This window comes from Oncorhynchus tshawytscha, linkage group LG02 (assembly GCF_018296145.1).
Source record: "Oncorhynchus tshawytscha isolate Ot180627B linkage group LG02, Otsh_v2.0, whole genome shotgun sequence".
NCBI classification, from domain to species: Eukaryota; Metazoa; Chordata; class Actinopteri; order Salmoniformes; family Salmonidae; genus Oncorhynchus; species Oncorhynchus tshawytscha.
In genome coordinates this window covers 60,067,994-60,088,592 of record NC_056430.1, presented here as the reverse complement: position 1 = coordinate 60,088,592, position 20,599 = coordinate 60,067,994, and the positions used below count along the sequence as shown (strand labels likewise).

Below are 20,599 nucleotides of genomic sequence, written 5' to 3'. Positions count from 1 at the left end.
TTCTTTCAAAAACAAATACCTGTCTTTGCAATAATACACGTACAGCTTCATAAGCGCATGTCAGAACAAGTTAGCAGACGTCTCTCATTTTCATATTCAGTACATATTTGATAAAGGCCTATTTTTGAGCACACATATTCCAGTCGCATTAAAGTATTTTCTTCAATCTTATTTTGTTGACCACAGTGAACAGTAAGAAATTGTCTAAGAAAAATGCCAACTTTTCTTCGCAAAATTATTGGAAAATAAATGCTTTAAATTGCTCTTTTTTCTTTTAAAGCTCTTCAGTGTCACGCATATCACTTAATCGAATGCAAAATACATAACAACCACAACCTGAACTCTTTCAATACAGGGCTCATTTATCAAAGACAAGTCATTCAATACAAATGGTTGACATTGACGCTCAAACAGCATTAGAACGAAAACAGTTTGGAAAGGAGGACCGGTCAGAGTGAAGGTACTCTACTGTTCATTGAACGGCCTCTTCACAATACTAAAATAAATAATAAGCACAGCAATGATCAGTAAAGTGTGCGGAATATCTTTCATTTACTGTATCCAGCACCTCACATTAATATTTGTAGGTCGTTTCACAGGTGCACAAAGAGACAAAAAATAATCCCCAAATGAAAAGGTACATCATACTTTGTTCTGCACAATATCTTATACAAGTATAAGTATCCCTTTAATCTTTCATTTTTGTTTTTTGTTCTTCATTAGATCATCCTTATTGGGAGGGGCACATTCACTTCTTCCTACAGTAATTTCCTCCCTGGTCCAAGGAAATGGTTGTGACCCTACTTGTCGTGACCCTACACTGCTTCCTTGTGTCAACTGTTCTGGTGACACTTTACTAAAACCCTGCAGGCATCATGCTTAATAACTTGTTATACGCATGAATGTGTATTTTATAATGTCCTATAATAAAGCGTGTTATGTGTTAGGTATCTTTATTATTTTCTCACCCAGACCTGTGTCACGTTTGCTCAACCTCTGTGTCACTCACACACACCATCTCTTCGGGAAACGTTGTGAAGTCTTGAATCACTACTTGGGGTGGCATGGGCATGGGCACAGGCATAGTCACTTTTGGGCCGTGGACAATGCAATTCTTCTGCATCTCTACCCCAAGGGCGGGCGACGGGACCTCGCCGAGATGCCTCCGATACTGGACGAAACTGCATGTCTTGAGAACAATGGCGATCACATTTTTACCCATCAGTATCCCAGACACCCTGGAGTCCCTATAGAAGATCATGTTCCCACCTCGAATGAAGAGAGTGATAATGTTAATAGTCACCAGGCTGAGAATCGGATAGAGCATCATCTTATGGGGCACGATGTTCACCCCTTGCATGCTGATCTCGCTCAGCGACACGCACGGGAGCACCAGCAGCAGGATGTAGCAGTAGAAGAACATGAGTCCCTCCACCCATAGGGGGAGGCCTCTCCTCTGAGGCTCCCATAGGTTGGCCTGCACGTCCAGGACATCGAGCAAGTCCACCACCACCCAGAAGAGTCGACACCGGATCTCCTCCTTCTTTTTCTGCGGCCGCACGTACTCCATGTGGTCGATGGCCACCAACGTGATGTAGACCACGGGCACGCAAATGGACAGAAGCAATGTCAACGCTTTCCGTGCCACCCCGTCTATGCCGCCGCCGCCAGTCCAACCGTCCAAACTTCTCCCCTTTCCGTCCTCGGCCTTGTAGTTCTGGTAGACGAAGTAGACCTTGATCTCCAGGACAAAGACATAAAAGAACCATAGGATCATGGCGTAGCCACGCTTGGAGGTCCGCACCTCAGAACCCACCCACACAGCCACGTAACGTAGGACGATGAGGAAGCAGATGTCCCCCACGAGGACCATGATGCACACACCAATCTTCCTGGGCCCCTGGTTCTGCTCCACCAAGTAGGCGTCCATCAGTGCCATGCTGCCCATGATCAAGACGGCCGACAAGCACACATGAAGCTTGTTGGCGGGTGGTGGCGGCACCATACTGACCAGGTGGTGAACGTCCAGGAAAAAAGGGAAACCAAGATCCAAGACAAAAGACAAAACAAAGGTCAAACAAAAATGAAGTTCCAAGAAAAAGATATAGGTCCAAGAAAAAAAATATGAAAGTTAAATGAAAGTTGTGGGTCAAATCAAAAACCTGGATTCAAAAACCTGGATTCAAAGAAGGTTAGGTATTATAATACATTTGTGGTAACTGTCTCTGTTCATCAGCTCATTTTAGTCCTGTTGGTTGAATCAGGTATATACCACCATTTGGTGGTATATCATCAGATGACTGTTTGTACAAAGTCAGGTCCACTTGCATGACCTGCCATCAGTTCCCCCAAAATACCCTCATAAATATGAATAGTTATCCTTCAACCTCTATTCAATACTCAGCAAGCAGGGAAACAGTCAAGCAGAGTTCATTTGAAACTGCATTGCTGCCCAGGGATCCTAATAAAAATCGAAATATAATATTTTTTAGCCCTAACTGTATAACTCTACACTCTAAACACAATGCCTCCACATCATCGATTTGTCGTCCTTTAGTGTCTGCAGTAACTGGGAATGTCTCTTTTATTACTTTAATGTTCTTGTAATTCTGTCAGTGGTTGATATCATTTTAGATGTTGGACATTGTAGATAAGTTGCCGCATACATTTTTTTCCCGGAGCTCTTCCGAGCAGTAACAAAAAGCGCAATGGATTCAGCAATGCACTTACACTTACGTCTCCAGTCATAATCAATCATAATGATTCGCAGCATTACATTTCCGGTTTGATGCCAATGTGGAATTGCCAACCCCAGCACTAATTCCATACCGTGGCATGGAGTGAAAAAACATGATGGATAGGGTTCATTATGTGAGTATTGGATATCCACTGCAACAAATTATAGGTTTCGTCTCCATTGTAATCCTCACACGTTCCCAACACTGTGATATTCCCAATATATTGTGTTGACAAAAGGAAACGAACAACTGCAATTCGAACGTTCTCTTTCTGTTGACCCACAAAATCATCCCCGTACACCCCTTTTGAGTCATAGAAGGGAACAGGGACCTGTGTGTGCAACCTAAAAAAGAAAGGACCTAGAAAAGTTTATCTTTGAAGTTGTATCCCTGAAAAACAAGAAGCCTCTTGTCCTTTTCAATAACAAGTGCTCTCACTTCAAAGATGCTCTCCCCTTGACGACCGAAAGCTCCTAATGCGGAGATTCAGGTGGAGCAATAAAAATAATGTGTCCCTTTGATCGACGATCGGTTCTAGGTGAGTGTCCTAGAATTTCCACCAGAGTGTGGTCAACCATCGAATGCCGGAAGGTGCCCCACTGCCCATTGAGACACACAGCCATCAACGAAAAGCCCTTTTCACTCCTTTCTCATCTTCTTTCCCCCTCCGAAAAGGACTTGCGACTGGCCATCACATTGTCACAGCATTGTCAACTCTCCCAGTTTCAAATGTCCTTTAATGTGAAAATCTCTAAATATTTGCCCTCCTTGCTCCTACTTGAGGTGCTGTTTGTCTGTGCCTTCCCAAACTAGGTCTGCTGGAATCTCTTTTCGTCCCTCTCTTGCTTCTCTTCCTTCCCCCACTCGTGTGTGCTCAGCCGTTGGATGTCGAAGAGGCATGCTCAGAAAGCCACAGCTGCAGGAGGAGAGAGAGCGCGAGGGAAGGAGAGACAAGGATGTAAGGGAGCGATGGTGATGGTCATGTGTGAGCTACCTCCTGCCATCAAGTTCTCTTCTCTTTTTTCATCCCTTCTTTTCCACTCCTGGCCCATGCTCTTTAAATCCCTCCGTCCCTCTTCTTCAGAGTGACTGATCCCTGCTGTGAAGTCCACCCAACCCCTCAGATGTTGAGATACTCCTTTTATCAGGGGAGGGCAAAGACGCTCGAGGGGGGGATTCAATGACATACAAATCACATACACACTCCACTGAGACGAGTAACACACACCCCCACACACACGCCAGTGTAATGAGTGATCCACACGTCCCCAGCGGCTCCCTGTGTGTGTGTGTGTGTGTGTGTGTGTGTGTGTGTGTGTGTGTGTGTGTGTGTGTGTGTGTGTGTGTGTGTGTGTGTGTGTGTGTGTGTGCATGCGTATGTGTGTGAGAGGCGAAGGGGAAGGCTAAGCCTTGGCTGCTCTTTCAGAACCTTTGCACTGATTTCTTTAAGGGAACACTGAATCACAGTGGTGAGAGACGAGATACTCAGAGCACTTAATATACCACCATCCCTACAAAATGTGGGTGCAATTATACATTATAATTTATAACAATAGCGATGGGGGAGCATAGAAATAGAGTCATCAATAACTTAGAAATAGAATCATGGAACATTAACATGACCATTTACTTAATTGAGGATGCCTGTTCCAGCAATCCTATTTCTATGGCTGATAATTCATGCCGACTCATTACAAGCCTTTACCTGAACCTCAACATCACAATCTCTCCTTTTGGACAGACAGGCTATTTCATAATTGATGAAAGACTCCTCTTTTCCAGAATTAACAGGGGGATCATCAAGCGTAAATAATAAATGGGCATGAGGGAGGGCTAGCAGTGTGTGAAGGTGCTAGCTGCCTAGCTCCAGTGCTTTGCTAGGATAATTAAGCATGTAATAATAAATGGGCAAGAGGGAGGGCTAGCAGTGGGTGAAGGAGCTAGCTGCCTAGCCCCAGCGCTTCGCTAGACTAATTAAGCATGTAGTCATAAATGGGGAAGGAGAGAGGGAGTGCTAGCACCACACTAGGTCTTTGAGCCAGTGTGGGGGAGAGTTAGTCCCAGCGCTAGGCTACGCTAGGCTAATAAGGCATGTTTGATCGCTTGGCATAAATCCTAACATCAGACTGTTAAGACACCCCACAGGGGACAGGTTATGTCATGCATTACTCCCAAATATGAGCGCACAGGCTGGGGGCTTGAGCGTGGTTGGAGGGGGGTGTCAGTAAAGCCACCGCCACCGGCCATCAGTTTATTGGATTGCGTGTCATTGGCTCCAGCCACTTTCCCTGTCAAGAATGCTTATATATATATCTAAACACCAGTGAAGCAGCGACAGCCTATCGTCCATACCCACTGTAGTGATGCACTATCTGTATCCGAGTAGAAATGGAAAGTGTTTTCCACCATGTAGATACATGTGTTAATTGTGCTTTGTAGCCTCTCTCTCTCTCTGCAGGGAAATCATTTAGTCTCTTTCTGTAACGGTCTGAGTGTAGTGGGTGAGGAGTCAGGCGCAGGAAGCAGAGAGTTCAGGGGAGTGCTATTTTAATGCACTGATACAAACGCTGAACATAAGCCAACCCTCACAAAAACACAGGGCGTACTGAACAAACAAATGCCCCAAATAGGGGGACTTAAACCGTCCAGGGAAAACCCACAAAATGGGAAAACACAAAACCCAATAGACGTGCACATAAGTACACCAAACAGACGATCACAATAATTAATCCCGCACAAGGAACCCTGCGGGCCGGCTGACTAATAAAGCCTACTACCTAACTCGAAACAGGTGCACACAATCAACACATAAGGAGGGGGAGGAAATAATCAGTAGCAGCTAGTAGGCCGGCGATGACGACCGCCGAGCGCCACCCGAACGGGAAGGGGAGTGTCCTTCGGTCGGAGTCGTGACACTTTCTGCCTTAACTATAGTTTCCTTTTTCTAAGAAATACTCCCTGAAACCAGGATTGGTGTTTCACTGAGGTGACCACTTATTTTTCATTAGTATACTCTTAATTGTATCTCTTAAATGTTTTAATGGGTTGTTTAATCTGTCAATTTGAATGTGCCATAACAATAAAATAATTTTAATTACTAATAAAAATAACACTTTGGTTCTATTACATGTTTTGTTATGACTTGTTTGTTTATTATGTTTTTTCTCACTAGCAACATTATCACAGCCGAAACCACTTCAAAGTACACAATTATGTGTGATCAATGACTCTGTGAAAGCTTTCAGCAAGAGCTAAAGTGCTTTCTGACTTACAAATGTAATTATATTTTAACAGGGAAAGTGGGACTAGGGATATTAGAACATATCAAAAGGAATAACACTTTCTTTGTATTTCATTTCCAAGTGATTATAATGCCAATGTCGTATGCCGTTGGTTATTGCTATGGAAACTCCAAGGAGTGGCGTCTCAATTCCAATTGTGTCTAACTTCCTTTAATTGCAACTGGCACCAGAGCCTTCCTTCTATTCAATGGACAAAGTGCACAAAGTAAAGCTAACTCCATTACTGTAATGAAACAGGAGACGCAAATGCAAATGGTGAGGTTCTCAAATCATATTATCTCAGAGAGGCAATAAACTATGAGGGCGATATAACAGTTCCACAGCAGCCAACAACATGCATTACACATATGACTTCACCCTCCAATAAATTGAGAAAAAATACCTTTGGATGATTTTGGAGTCTTCATGACTGTTTGATACAAGGGTGGAATTTCTGTTGCTCGCATAATTATATCAACAGAATTGAAGGTGTCAATTTGGGCAACATTGCACTCAACACCATCCAAACACAACCTAATCTGATACCTGGTACAGCTCAAATGGCACATCATAAGTCTATGATTCATATCTTCCCAATTCCACCTGTTTGTGAGCATTGGGTTGTCTTATCGGCTGGGCAAACACTGGAAACTCACAACAGAGTAGTCACCTGTACCTTGTGGAGAGAAAGTACCTAAGAGTCCTAAAATGTCCACTGGGGCCAGCGATATTCTTAGCAACAGCTCAGCTACTACTTGGTGCTGACCTATTTCTTCCTTTACCGTGAAAAATTGGTCCTGCCAGCTGGAGAGCTGTTACTGGTGCCTCATTGCCCCTCCATGTGGCTTACTTTTAAAGGCCCTGCCTGCCTCCAACCAAAAGCCCATTTTCCAGCTGGTGCGAGCCCGGGTCCCGTGCCACCAAGAGTAATGGCCATGGTCACGGTCGGTCAGAAAAGCGTACCGTATCCATCTGCCGTGCTGTGGTCGTGGATGCTGACATAGCATCTCACATCTAGAAAATGGTGCTACGTGTTTTCTGTGATAAATATTTGTGTCTGCATGTGTTTGTATACATAAGAAGGATATGTGTCCTGTCAAATGTGTATTGGGTGGTATAATCCACACGCCATACCACGTGACTAATTTGTTTATCTGGACTCGCATGAGCCACTCGGGGGGCACAGAAGGCAGTCAGGAGCACAGAAGGAGAGAGCTGCAGCGGATACCCAGGCTGTGTCCCAAATTAAACCCTATTCCCTATGTAGGGCAGTACTTCTCACTGGGCCCGTAGGGAAAAGGGTGCTATTTGAGACGCAACCCCAGTGAACCCCATTGAGAGAGGCCGTCCATTACTGCCGATGGCCATTTATGTTTAAGGGCACTTCAAGTCCCATCGTAAATTTCTTCCCTTTGAAGAAGGGGGGTTCTTGGGAACATTGGTGGTTATTTATAACATGTAACCACTATGGTTCATGTCACCTTTTTCTTCACAGAAAAATTATGTTTAATGTAGCCTGCTGTACTACAGTTAATTACCCTATTATATAGTGAGTCACATTTGCTTGACTATAGGAAATGTACCCTTTACGTTTTATAAAAAAATCCCTTTACATGTATGTTTTTGAACCGAAGAAAGAGGCCTACCAGCACAATTTCTGAGGCACATGGAAGAGAAATTATCATAGCTTTTTTTGTGTGCAAAGAACAGCATGACCAAGCTTTGCAAGCCCATTTTGGTAAACACTGACTTACCAGCAGGCAGGGTTTTTCGAAGGCGGTGTTTTTCTTAATTGACAGATTGGCTTGACTCACAAATGTGCATGCATTACTTTGGGTCCATTGTTGGAACATAAACATGTGAACAAGTCCATCTGTTGATGAGCATCAAACAGAATCGATGATACACAGCCACATACTGTACCTGTGTATTACCAAGCATTGTGTAGGTGTTTGTGTTGGCTGTTGCCAACAAGCCAATATTGCAATCCCATTATTATTTTGTTGTGATTAAGTGTAAAGTATTCATATGGATTAAAGGTGTTCATTCAAACATTCAAAGTTACTACGCTACAAAAATCAACATGCTCATTTGTAAATTGTACACTGAGTATATAAAACATTAAGAACACCTGCTCTTTGCAGAGACATAGACTGTCCGGGTGAGTCCAGGTGAAAGTTATGATCCCTTATTGATGTCACTTGTTGAATCCACTTCAATCAGTGTAGATGAAGGGGAGGAGCCAGGTTAAAAAGGATTTGAGACAATTGAGCCGTTAATTGTGTATGTGGCTTTGAACGGGGTATGCTAGTAGGTGCCAGGCGCACTGGTTTGTGTCAAGAACTGCAAAACTTTCACGCTCAACAGTTTCCCCTGTGTATCAAGAATGGACATCCAGCCAACTTGGCACAACTGTGACACAATTAGTCATCAGAATCTTCATTTTTCATTTTAAAGACCACGTGAGTCAGTAATCAGACCAAGATTCCCAGACACCAGAAGTCTTTCAAATGTATCATCTGACCCACAAATTTGTTATTTTAAGGCGTTTTAGATGGGATGGAAACATTAAAAAGTAATGAAAAAATGCTCTGGAAATGCAAACGGATCAATCAAATTAGCCCAATTTACTCCGCTATAGATATCCTCAGAAGCACACCCAAAACCAGTGTCTAGGTCCAAATATTCTTATAGCGTAGTTCTTTCCCTAGTTCCATTTCCAACTTTGCCCAATGGGTCTGGACTAAATAGGTGCCAGCAGTGACGTGGAAACATGCGGTGCATCTAAAAACTGGCCTCCTCTCCTTTTTCTGTACTCACCTCAAAACACAGGATAGGTCAGAGCAATGTTGTGGTTGCCACCAGGAATGTGCTTTTGTCCTTCAAGTTATTTCACGTCAGTGCAGATGAAGGAAAGGAGATGAGGAGAGGAAGCCACTTTAGACTATTGAGATGTACTCCTATATACAATCCTTTCCTCTCACCAATCAGAGGTCACAAGGCGACTTTAAAAAAATATATGTCATGTTTTCAAGGGTTATACTGTTGTAATAGGATTTAGATTAGGAGTGTTTGTAATGTGTTCAGACATTTGATTGTGCTATTTGATGTCATTCATATAGGGGAAATCACATGTTTTGCAAGCCTGGCATTGCATCTATTTTGCAAAAACATAACTGAAACTGTATTGGTGCTTCTTATTTCTTAAGCTGTTTATGAATGTGTTATATGGTTTATATTCCCAGTAGGGTGCCTGAAGCATTACCTACGTATATGTTTCTCTCAGCATTGCTTCCTTTACTTTGAATGTCCACTCTTATATCTTCAGCTTATATTTCATAGTGTGTGGGTGTTTATTTTGCAAAGAGGTAATGTAGATGCACACAGACACAAATACACATACTCACACACACACACACACATCCAAAATCCTCAGTATTCCACTCATGAGTGTAAAATTGCATCTGGCACCCAAAGGCATTTACACTGCGGAAACACAGCTTCCCTCAGTTCTTTGCATTTCACGCTGTCACATGATATAAACTTGTACACATTTTTCTGGCATTTTCTCTCCTTGTGTACTTGGCATGAGATGCTCACTCTTTCTCTACTGAAGGAGGTATCTATTTTCTTCAACTCCAAATCAAATAAGACTATAAGACTATAATCCTGGAGATAAACTTCACATAATTTAATTAAAATGTAAGCCTTGTGGGACAACAAACAAGTCTTATCAAGTTTTAAATTATCATCCGTTTTGGTAAAAAACGTACTTAATGGGAAATGTACCTAATTTAAGCAACATAACAATTATTCATTGATTGGTTTCATGAATTAAATATAAGGGGCCTATTTATATTGTTAACTGAGTGTATATGTGAATTACTGATTATATAAATCTGTCTCATTAGGACTCTAGGGACAGTGCCTGCATCAGCCCCCAGGCACATGCTTCCTGATGCTAACTAGTCCAAACTCTCAGCCATCCACTTGCTCTAGCTTACTTCAAAGCAGCAGGAGAGAAAAGAGGCCTACATTAGCATATATTTACATACCTGCAGATGCACCCTAATTTGTGGCAGCTGTTGGATTAAATACTTCTCATTGGGAGAGATGCATGGGCGTAATTTCCACTAGGGACTAGAGTCAGCCTGGAGTGTTAGATGGGTGGGGTTTGCAGCTTTGTGACTATTCTATTGGTCCATTAAGCCAGACAAGCTCAGTCATTGCACATATAAAGTGTCACACCATGAACTGTTTCACCTGTCTTGTGCTTGTCTACACCCCCCACCAGGTGTCTCCCATTTCCCTCATTATCCCCTGTGTATTTATTCCTTTGTTTTCTGTTTCTGTTGCCAGTGCGACTTGTTTTGTCAGGTCTTACCAGCATGTTTCCCATTTCGCCTGTTCTCAAGTTTTTGTTTTCTAGTCTACCCGGTTCTGACCATTCTGGCAACCCTGAACCTGCCTGCCGTCCTGTACCTGCCTGACTCTGACCTGGTTTACGAACCTCTGCCTGTCCTCAACCTGCCTTTTGCCTGCCCCTTTGTGATAATAAATATTCTGAGAATTGAACTCTCCGCCTCCTGTGTCTGCATCTGATTCATATCCTGAGACGCGATAATAAAGTATCTGAAATGACTTCAAATATTATTTAAATCCAGTCCCTGCAAGGGACTAGGTACACGCACACATACATTTCAATGTTAAATGTTTCTCCCCAACACTTTTGTCTAGTGATGTCATAATGTATTGCCCAATTAGATTGTGTAGAAATGTATGAAATGGCAATTTGGCAAAAGAGTTTTGAGTAGCAATGGGGGAGGTCCCCCAAAACCCTTGTCTGATGTTGCTCCCCTACATTTTATATACAAGTTTTGTAGGAATGTTAATTTAAGGGCCTTTTAAATCACAATGAAAAAGGTTACATGGGCATGGAAGTCCAAGATCAGCCCTTCACGCTGAACAGAGTAAAACAGAATGGGGCTTTCTGTCTTTTCATTCTAAAACGCATGTAAGATGAACGTTATGTTTGAATTCCCTCTCTAACCCCCATCTGCTGAAAGCACTGCAGAAGTCAAAGAGCTAATAGAACTCATTATAAAACCATGAATGTTCCAGTAACTCACACATAGTCTTTGCCCAAAAGGCGCTACCCCCATCTATTATTTCCGTCTTTGAGCTCGTAACTGTAAGTCAGCAATAAACCGAAAGAAGTGTGTAAAACCTGACATTTTTTCACACAAAACAAATCGGTTACTTTCTTTGCCTCGTCCCTTGCATCTGGGCTAAGAAATCAATTTCAATCTCCATAAAATGCGGGTGTCTTTAGCGGTAAACCGATTAGTGTTTGATGTTGCAGTATCTATACTTTGACCAATGTACATTCCCTCTAGATTTTTGTAAAATGTGTGTGTGTGTGTGTGCTTGTGTGTGTGTGTGTGTGTAATGCTACAAGCACAGTGAGGATACAGTCTTTGGGGATTTGCTAACTCGTGTGTTCCAGTTCATTGTGTTACTGACATTATTTAAAGTTGTTGTAGGCCATAAACAGGTTTACGTTACCAATTTTTCACAGATCTCAAATTATTTTGACAAGGAGTCAATAATTAAAAATAAAAATTACGGTCGCTTTAACATTCAAAAGACTATCTACTCCCATAAGACACAATAGTTGTCAGAATAAATCAAATCAAGGTACAAGGATTTCAAATACAGTATAATCGTTTTGACGGGCATTTCTGGAACACATATCCAGGGACAATGAAATATCAAACAATTTACATAAATGTCGGAAGACTGTAGACACAACACTCAATTACACTAAGTATGACATCACTTTGGACAATTCAGTCAGCTTTGATAACTTTAACAAGTCTGTTTATCTTTTATCTTCAAACCAAAATGGCCACCTCCATCAACTCCTTGGCCTTCCGGTTGTCAAAAAGCTTTATGTATGTACCAGGTCTTCCCCTTAGGAAGTGCTTTGGACTCTCATCTGAAAAAGTGTGTGTATATACAGTATGAGACTCTGAGCACACAACCAGGTAAGAAGGACAGTTCCGGTGTTCTGGAGCCAGGCGGGTAATTGCCTCTCGGCTCCAAAAGATGACATCCTTCTTCTTCACGCTTCAGTGAGTTTTGCCTGCCTACGCTTTTCCCGGTCATCTGAAAACCCTCACACGGTGCATGGGACCCTTCGTTTCCGTCCGTTTCCTCGCAGTCTGCACAGGTTACTTTAATGGATGCGGACGGCCCTTGATACTTCGTGGTTTTAATTGTGTTTGGATTGGCTTCGTGTTTAGACTGTGAAGATGAGAGGTGAGAGAGCCTCATTCTACTAAGATCCATCTGCTGTTGTGGGAAAGCATTACCTGAACCTTCTTGGTGAGACGGGGGTAATGCAGTCATAAGAGTTATAAGCCGTTATACACTCTTACAAAAAAGGGTTCTAAAAGGGTTCTTTGGCTGTTCACATAGGAGAACCCTTTATGGTTTCAGGCAGGACCCTTTATGGTAAGGGTTCTACATGGAACCCAAAAGGGTTATACCTGCACCAAAAGGGTTCTACCTGGAACCAAAAAGGGTTCTTCAAAGGGTTCTGCTATGGGGACATCCGAAGAACCCTTTTAGGTTCTAGGTAGCACCTTTTTTCTAAGAATATAGCTAAGAGTCTACATGCCCTTCAGTTTCAGCCTTGACTTACTTCTGCCAGGGAAGGGTGCATCGGGGTAGTAGCCTAACTACTGGGGCTCCTGGTAGAAGTTCCCTTTTGGCACAGATCTAGAGTTGGCTTACCCTCCCAAAATCCTAACCTTAACCATTATCAGGAAATAAACTAAACTGACCTTAGATCAGCTTCCAGGGGCAACTTTAACTTACTCCCCACTGGGTCAGACAACAAAGGACGAAAGCATGTCAGGGCAAGAACACAAAAGTTAGAGAGGTTAGAGTTAGAGTTTTTAGAAAATCCTGATAAAAAAGATAACACAACCATCTAAAAGCCTTAATAATTTAAAGTTTCACTATTTGAATTTGCAACATGAATCAGTCATTTTGTTACAATACATGGTTAAAGATAGTTGGGCTCCTTTTAATGTTATTAATTTGTAGAAAATTAGCCATTTAATTTGGTCTATCAAGTTCTGATGTCATAAAATGTATCAAATATTCTGAGCTTGAATAAAATAAATGCACTTCAAGGATTGGCCAGGACGCATGAAACTAAATGGCTGCCAATTCTGTCACCAAGGTCCAGAGCATTATCCGGTACCTTCCCCTCACCCCTACCTTCCTCCCAGACTCTCTCCTAATCCACAAAATTATTTCCTCAGCTCACCCTTCCTAACCCAGCATGTAATAATTACTCATTTCTACCCACCCCTCTTATGCAATGCATATTGAATTAAAGCCCATCTTCAAACCTCTCCCTCCCACTCCCTCAACCCTAAAGACCATCATTTAGGAGCCTGCTGAGTCATTGATTGGATTGTGAAGGGGTCACAGAGACTATACCAACCCGCCACAGTGACAAAATGGCCAACCATGTGACAGGACATGCTCTCAGCCAATCTCCATTGGAGCGTGGCTAATGGGATGTGTGCATTGATTTTGTTCTGTCGTGGCCGTTGCCTCAATACTTTACAGTGATGATCGTATCAGCACTGATCAAACATTAAATCTAGAATATTTAGGATATTGTGGCAATCACCACCATTTCAGAGCCAATTAGCGCCCATTTGACCAGGAAGGATGGAGAACTTTGGATGGGTGTTTGTTTTAGCCATGCACGTTATCGTCAATAGGGGCAGAGCAATGGAAGGTTTAGTCAGATGGATGACATCAGTACTAACATCAATACTTTTTAAAGAGAGACTTGCTGTCAAGGAATTGAACACACGCTATAATACACCGTAAAAAGGAATTCCATTCCAAATCAAGAGCATGTTGACCTTGACCCCTTTTGATAGGTAAAAAAAGTCTGTTCGTATTTTGCCCATGGTATAAAACGACTATTCCCAGACCAAAAACAGGATTAACTATGAACTAGTACATTGTCAATATTAGGAGTCATTCATATGCAACTCCAGCTGAGAATGAAAGAATATAGGCTAAGACTGAGACGTTCCTAATATGGAGACTGTAGTGGAGGATTCTCATACATTGTCTTGCTGACAGTCAGCTATGCCCTACAGGAAGTTAAGCCCTTTGGGCCAGCTGGCAAACTCACTCAGCTCACCAGCCCTCTAGCACTAAGGGACCTCCAGGGAAGCTCAATGTCAGCCAGAGGTCGCAGGCCATTATCAATCATTGTTCAACACTGCTGTATATAAAGTAGTATTTCCTTCCACATGTTGTGCCACATTTCTGCCGACTCCACCATTAACTGGTTCCAGGAACCAACAGTATCTTTCAATATCTGAAAATTATGCTATGCAGAGTAGCCCATTGTGTGTAACTACAGATCTTGGAGATTAGATTATCCCACCCATATTCTAACCATTAGAAGATTGAGAAAATATCTGATCATATGTCAGTTGTGGGGCGGTAACCTCTCTACCTACTCCACAACACTGTTTTCCTCGTAAGTGTCAATTGTTGCACAACAGAAACTGATATAACTTGTGCAGGAAAAGATACCTCTGCATGTTTCTCTCCCCTAAGCATGTTACAATTTCCATTCCTTTTTAAAACTAAGCAAACGATTACCATATAGTTGGTTTTGTAAATTGCAAGGTGGTGGACCGCCTCAAAACACACACACACACACACACAAACAAACACACACACACACACACCAACCAACCAAGCGCTGACTCCCTGGGATACCCCCTCTGATGATTTTTAGGAATGTCTCCATCCTCCCAGCATGCAACAGTGCCTGGAGCAAGAGCTTCAAAGGCTCGGCAACGTGTGAAACAATATATCTCATATCTCACACGTCCTCCTGTGCCATTCTTCTCTTGTGTTTGTGTGTGTGTGTGTGTGTGTATTCAAACTCCTGTGTCATCGCTTGTAGGATCGCTTGTGTGTTTCGACACAGCGATCTGTCAGTCACTTTGGCAACTGTGCACTGCCTATCGTGGGTGGGAACAATCATACTGTTAGGATTCTGCACACGTCTCCCGTATTAAGAACCAAAGTGGTTTTGATGGCACCAGTTTTGACAGACATGCTGAGTAAATACAGCTTCAGCTCGGTTATCTCCCAGGAGTACCGATTACAAACTGTAGAGTAGGACAAGGTTGCATTCCAAATAGGTTTTAGACCCCGTATGGGCCCTAGTCGACAGTAGTGTACTAAAATGGGAATAGGTGGCATTTGGGACACAACTCAAGGGCTCCACTTTACATATAGTCTTCATAAAACATTTACAGCACTTCCATATGGAAACACCTAAAGGGAGTGTACAAAAAATGTATACCAAATTGCATGTGTAACATTGTGGGTTGTTTACACTTGCCTCTAAAGAAATGTGTATTTAATGTTCAAACATTCTTATTGGTTGGGTCAATTCCGATGACAATAAGGCGTGTTGTTATTGGCCCCGCTTACAGATCGGGAGAGATCACGAATGTCAAGTCTCCCCCATATGAAAATGTGACGCATTAGTTAGGTCACATTCTGAAAACTGTATTCTATTTTTATATTTTACAATGTGTACAAGTTTGCTGTACATTGCATTCGAGCCGGTTTCACCTAGTCCTAGGATTGGGGATGTGTCTATGGATTTCCTGGCAGGCATTGTTAAACAGATAGGTCACTCCATAGATGAAAATATTGCCTCTTGTTTGGAATCGAAGGCTATGGGAGATGGGATGGGACTTTTTTGATTATGTTGGTGGTACCAAGGTTGGGGCCAGCTCTAGTCTGAATGTCGTGGTGACAAATGATGTCAGGGAACCAGTGTGTTTCAGGGGGGATGGTTCAGAGAAATGCACAGTACATGAGTGGGAGGAGATAATGTTAGTGTACATGCAGAAGAAGGGCTATGGTGGGCAGGAGAGGTCAGATGAAGTTTTGGACAAGCTGATGTGGTGGGCGCGGGATGTGTTAAGAGTAAACCTACGCAGTAACCCAGTTGACTTAAGCCAGTGCCCTAGACCAATTTTTGACATTGTGAAGCATCACTTTAGTGACACAATCAACTCTGACATGCCCCTAGATGATGTTTATTCTATGTTGCCATTGGAAGGGGAGACTCCATTTGACTACTGGATTAGACTGAACAGGGCCATAGAGGTGGCAGAGGACAGTTTGAAGAGGCAGAACAAGGAGCTAGACAATCCATCACGTGTTCTGACTGTCATGTTCGTCAAGCACTGTCCAAACCCAGAGCTGTCATTGATATTCATATGCAAACCATTGCATGAGTGAATGGCTGCGGAGGTACATGGCAGACTAGAGATGTACCAGAGGAAGTGCAAGGCTCCACGTCCCTTGCGACTGCCCCCACTGGTCACCACACTGACGCAGGAAGTAAGTAGGCCAGTGTCGGCTGTTGCAAAATGCCCGGACCCCTTGGATCGTGTAATTGCCATGCTTGAACGGGTCTTGGAGCAGAGGCCACAGCAACCTGTAGGCGGCTATGATAACCGTTTCCAGAGGAGGCCCAGGAGAAGGGAGAACCCATCTTTGAAATGCAAGTGTGTGGGGATGCAAATCACAGCACAATAGATTATTGTTATTCACACCACCTCTGCTTCCTCTGTTATGGAGCTGGGCACACACGTCAAGAATGTCCTTGTGCTCCATCAAACAACAACACGGCTAAGCGGCAGAAAAACTAGCTGGCCCGCACGGTGTGGGGTGGGGGTGGAGTACTGGGCCTTGTGAGGTGCCCTAATCAGATACTGATGTAGATTTAGAGTCAATATATTAAAGTGTTTGAGATGAAATTAAGCCAATTTAAAAAGTAATTATTCAAAATACACAGGGCTCCACAACGATAAACTTTTCTGTGTGTGTTACTGGGGGATGTTGTAGAGGTGAGCGCTATAATTGACAGTCGTTCTATGGCATGCACATTGAGCTCAACGATGGTGCCACGCCTTGAGAAATTAGGTGTGCTCAAGGGTGGCTCTCTCAGTCCAACCGAAGTGGTGTTGGTTGGCTGCATGGGGGTTGAAGACCAACCCAGTAGGTGTGTGCAAATGGAATCTGTCTCTGTATGGCAGCAGCGTCTCTGTCCCTGTTCTAATAGTGGATGGCCAACGTGATGAGCTCATCCTAGGCAACAACATGATAAAACACCTCATCAGGGAGCTGAAGACAACCGATGACTTCTGGGAGAAGATATCATCGTCTGAACACAATGGAGATGACAAGCTGTTCTGTCTGCTGGGTAGTAGAGATATGGAAAGGAACCAAAGTGCCAGAAAGAGTGGGCACGGTAAGGCTGAAGCGGGGCGGTCACATTGGAGCCTATGCAGGAGCATTTAGTCTGGGGCCGGCTGTGTACGCCTCAAAATGTATCCGCGGGCAGTGCTGTCATTATTGAGCCTACGAGGGCACGCTCAAGACCGAAAAACATTCTAGTGAGGAGAACAGTAGGGACATTGGGTCCCTGTCAAAGTTACCAATCCCTCACCTAAGCCAGTAACAGTGAGACGCAATGCCAAGATAGTGGACGTTTTTCCTTGCATGGCATTAGAGGACTTTGACACTGACTATATAGATGGGCCCACTGTCCCACCAGTCCCTCTGGTGCAGCAGATACACAAAATAGCTGACAATCCAGACTTCGACAATGGTAGTACAGATAGCTTGACAGTGACGTCAATCCACACAGAGTGACAAGTGAGGTGTTGCACGAGTTAGGGCTAGGTGACATTGACATTGAGTCCACTCAGTTGTCACAACAGTGTAAGGCCAAGCTAGTTCAGCTTATAGCCTGCTACGAGTCTATCTTCTCCCGGCACAAACTAGATTGCGGGAAGACTACTGGTTATGTCCATCGCATCAGACTCAGTAACATTTTTAGGCTACCTTACAGTAGGCTCTGGCGATTTGAGACTGTGTACAGACGTCCAATGGCTCAATGTTCACACCGTAAAGGATGAACACCCTCTACCTCACCAAGCTGATGCTCTGGCAGCCCTGGGTGGCAATGCCTTCTTCTCAACGATGGATTTGACCTCAGGCTACTACAATGTGGAGGTGTCTGAAAAGTTGAGGAATTTATTCTGCAAATGATCATGGAAATATATATCTATTTCAAATTATTTTAGAATGGTTGCATTTTGTTATTATATTTAACTTGGCTTACCTGTTATTTTGTTTTGAATAAGTGTCTTATATTCCACACTTGTACTACTAGGCTACTTTTGCCTTCTTGCAATGCAAGCTTTCAACCACTAGAAACTGTGAGCACACATGGTCTAAAGTTTGCAGGAGGATAAGCACATTCTCACATCAAGTTCAGTCTTTATAAATGCAAACTTTTGCGTGAAAACTGGTGCACGCATGTTTTGGGGTATATTTTGTGTGTACCCAAACATTTATCAATTAGGCCCCTGGTGTGCTAGGGCATAGTCATTTCCATTGAAATGTAACGGAATTGTTGGACTTTGTCGGGACCTAGTGTTCGCGCCTCATGAAGATGGATTACTGGGCTGAACGCGCTAACAACAAGGAGGAATTTGGACATAAATGATGGACATTATCTGACAAAACAAACATTTATTGTGGAACTGGGATTCCTGGGAGTGCATTCAGATGAAGATCATCAAAGGTAAGCGAATATTTATAATGCTATTTCTGACTTCTGTTGACTCCAACATGGCGGATATCAATTTGGCTTGATTTGTCGTCTGAGCGCCATACTCAGATTATGGCATGGTTTGCTTTTTCCGTAAAGTTTTTTTAAAATCTGACACAGCGGTTGCATTAAGGAGAAGTATATCTTTAATTCTGTGAATAACACTTGTAATGTTTATCAATGTTTATTATGAGTATTTCTGTAAATTTATGTGGCTCTCTGCAAAATCACTGGATGTTTTGGAACTACTGAACATAACGTGCCAATGTAACCTCGGATTTTTGGATATAAATATGCACTTTACCGAATAAAATATACATGTATTGTGTAACATGAAGTCCTATCAGTGTCATCTGATGAAGATCATCAAAGGTTAGTGATTAATTTTATCTATATTTCTGCTTTTTGTGACTCCTCTCCTTGGCTGGAAAAATGGCTGTGTTTTTCTGTGACTTGGCTCTGACCTAACATAATCGTTTGGTTTTCTTTTCATCGTAAAGCCTTTTTGAAATTGGACACTGTGGCTGGATTTACAACAAGTGTTGTAAATCCTATCCAAATTCCTATGTTTGAGGAATTGTAATTATGGAATATCTGTTGTTTTGAATTTGGCGCCGTGCAGTTTCACTGGCTGTTGACCGGTGGGACGCTACTGTCCGACGTACCCTAGAGGGGTTAAACTCAGTTTTTCACAATTCCTGACATTTAATCCTAGTAAAAAAATCCCTGTCTTAGGTCAGTTAGGATCACCACTTTATTTTAAGAATGTGAAATGTCAGAATAATGGTAGAAAGAATGATTTATTTAAGCTTTTATTTCTTCCGTCACATTCCCATTGGGTCAGAAGTTTACATACACTCAATTAGTATTTGGTAGCATTGCCTTTAAATTGTTTAACTTGGGTCAACATTTTTGGGTAGCCTTCCACAAGCTTCCCACAATAAGTTGGGTGAATTTTGGCCCATTCCTCCTGACAGATCTGGTGTAACTGAGTCAGGTTTGAAGGCTTCCTTGCTCGAACATGCTGGCTTTTTTATGGCGGTTTTGGAGCATTGGCTTCTTCCTTGCTGAGCGGCCTTTCAGGTTGTCTCGATATAGGACTTGTTTTACTGTGGATATAGTTACTTTTGTACCTGTTTCCTCCATCATCTTCACAAGGTCCTTTGCTGTTGTTCTGGGATTGATTTGCACTTTTCGCACCAAAGTACGTTCATGTCTAGGAGACAGACCGCATCTCCTTCCTGAGTGGTATGATGGCTGCGTGGTCCCATGGGGTTTATACTTGCGTACTATTGTTTGTACAGATGACCGTGGTACATGCAGGCATTTGGAAATTGCTCCCAAGGATGAACCAGACAATTATTTTTCTGAGGTCTTTGCTGATTTCTTTTGATTTTCCCATGATGTCAAGCAAAGAGGCACTGTTTGAAGGTAGGCCTTGAAATACATCCACAGGCACACCTCCAATTGACTGAAAATGATGTCAATTAGCCTATCTGAAGCTTCTAAAGCCATGAGATCATTTTCTGGAATTTTCCAAGCTGTTTAAAGGCACAGTCAACTTACTGTATGTAAACTTCTGACCCACTGGAATTGTGATACAGTGAATTATAAGTGAAATAATCTGTCTGTAAACAATTGTTGGAAAAATGTATTGTGTCCTGCACAAAGTAGATGTCCTAACCGACTTGGCAAAACTATAGTTTGTTAAGAAGTTTGTGGAGTGTTTGAAAAATTAGTTTTAATAAACTTCCTACTTCAGCTGTACCTTAAACGCTGAGTGATGGGCCTGGAGAAATGTAACCATCAAATTCATAGAC

At 42.7% G+C, this 20,599-nt stretch overlaps 1 protein-coding gene across 1 annotated transcript; it reads right to left on the bottom strand.

Moving 5' to 3' along the window:
• Window positions 1-342: 342 nt before the first annotated feature.
• On the bottom strand, window positions 343-3,806 carry LOC112222983 (transmembrane protein 121-like). The gene has a single exon (XM_024385870.2). It carries the CDS (start codon window positions 2,003-2,005, stop codon window positions 980-982), a length of 1,026 nt encoding a protein of 341 aa, XP_024241638.1. The 5' UTR covers window positions 2,006-3,806; the 3' UTR covers window positions 343-979.
• Window positions 3,807-20,599: the final 16,793 nt, after the last annotated feature.

What these genes read in the sequence shown, in the direction of transcription:
- LOC112222983 (XM_024385870.2), bottom strand. Translation starts at nt 2,005, where the DNA reads ATGGTGCCGCCACCACCCGCCAACAAGCTTCATGTGTGCTTGTCGGCC.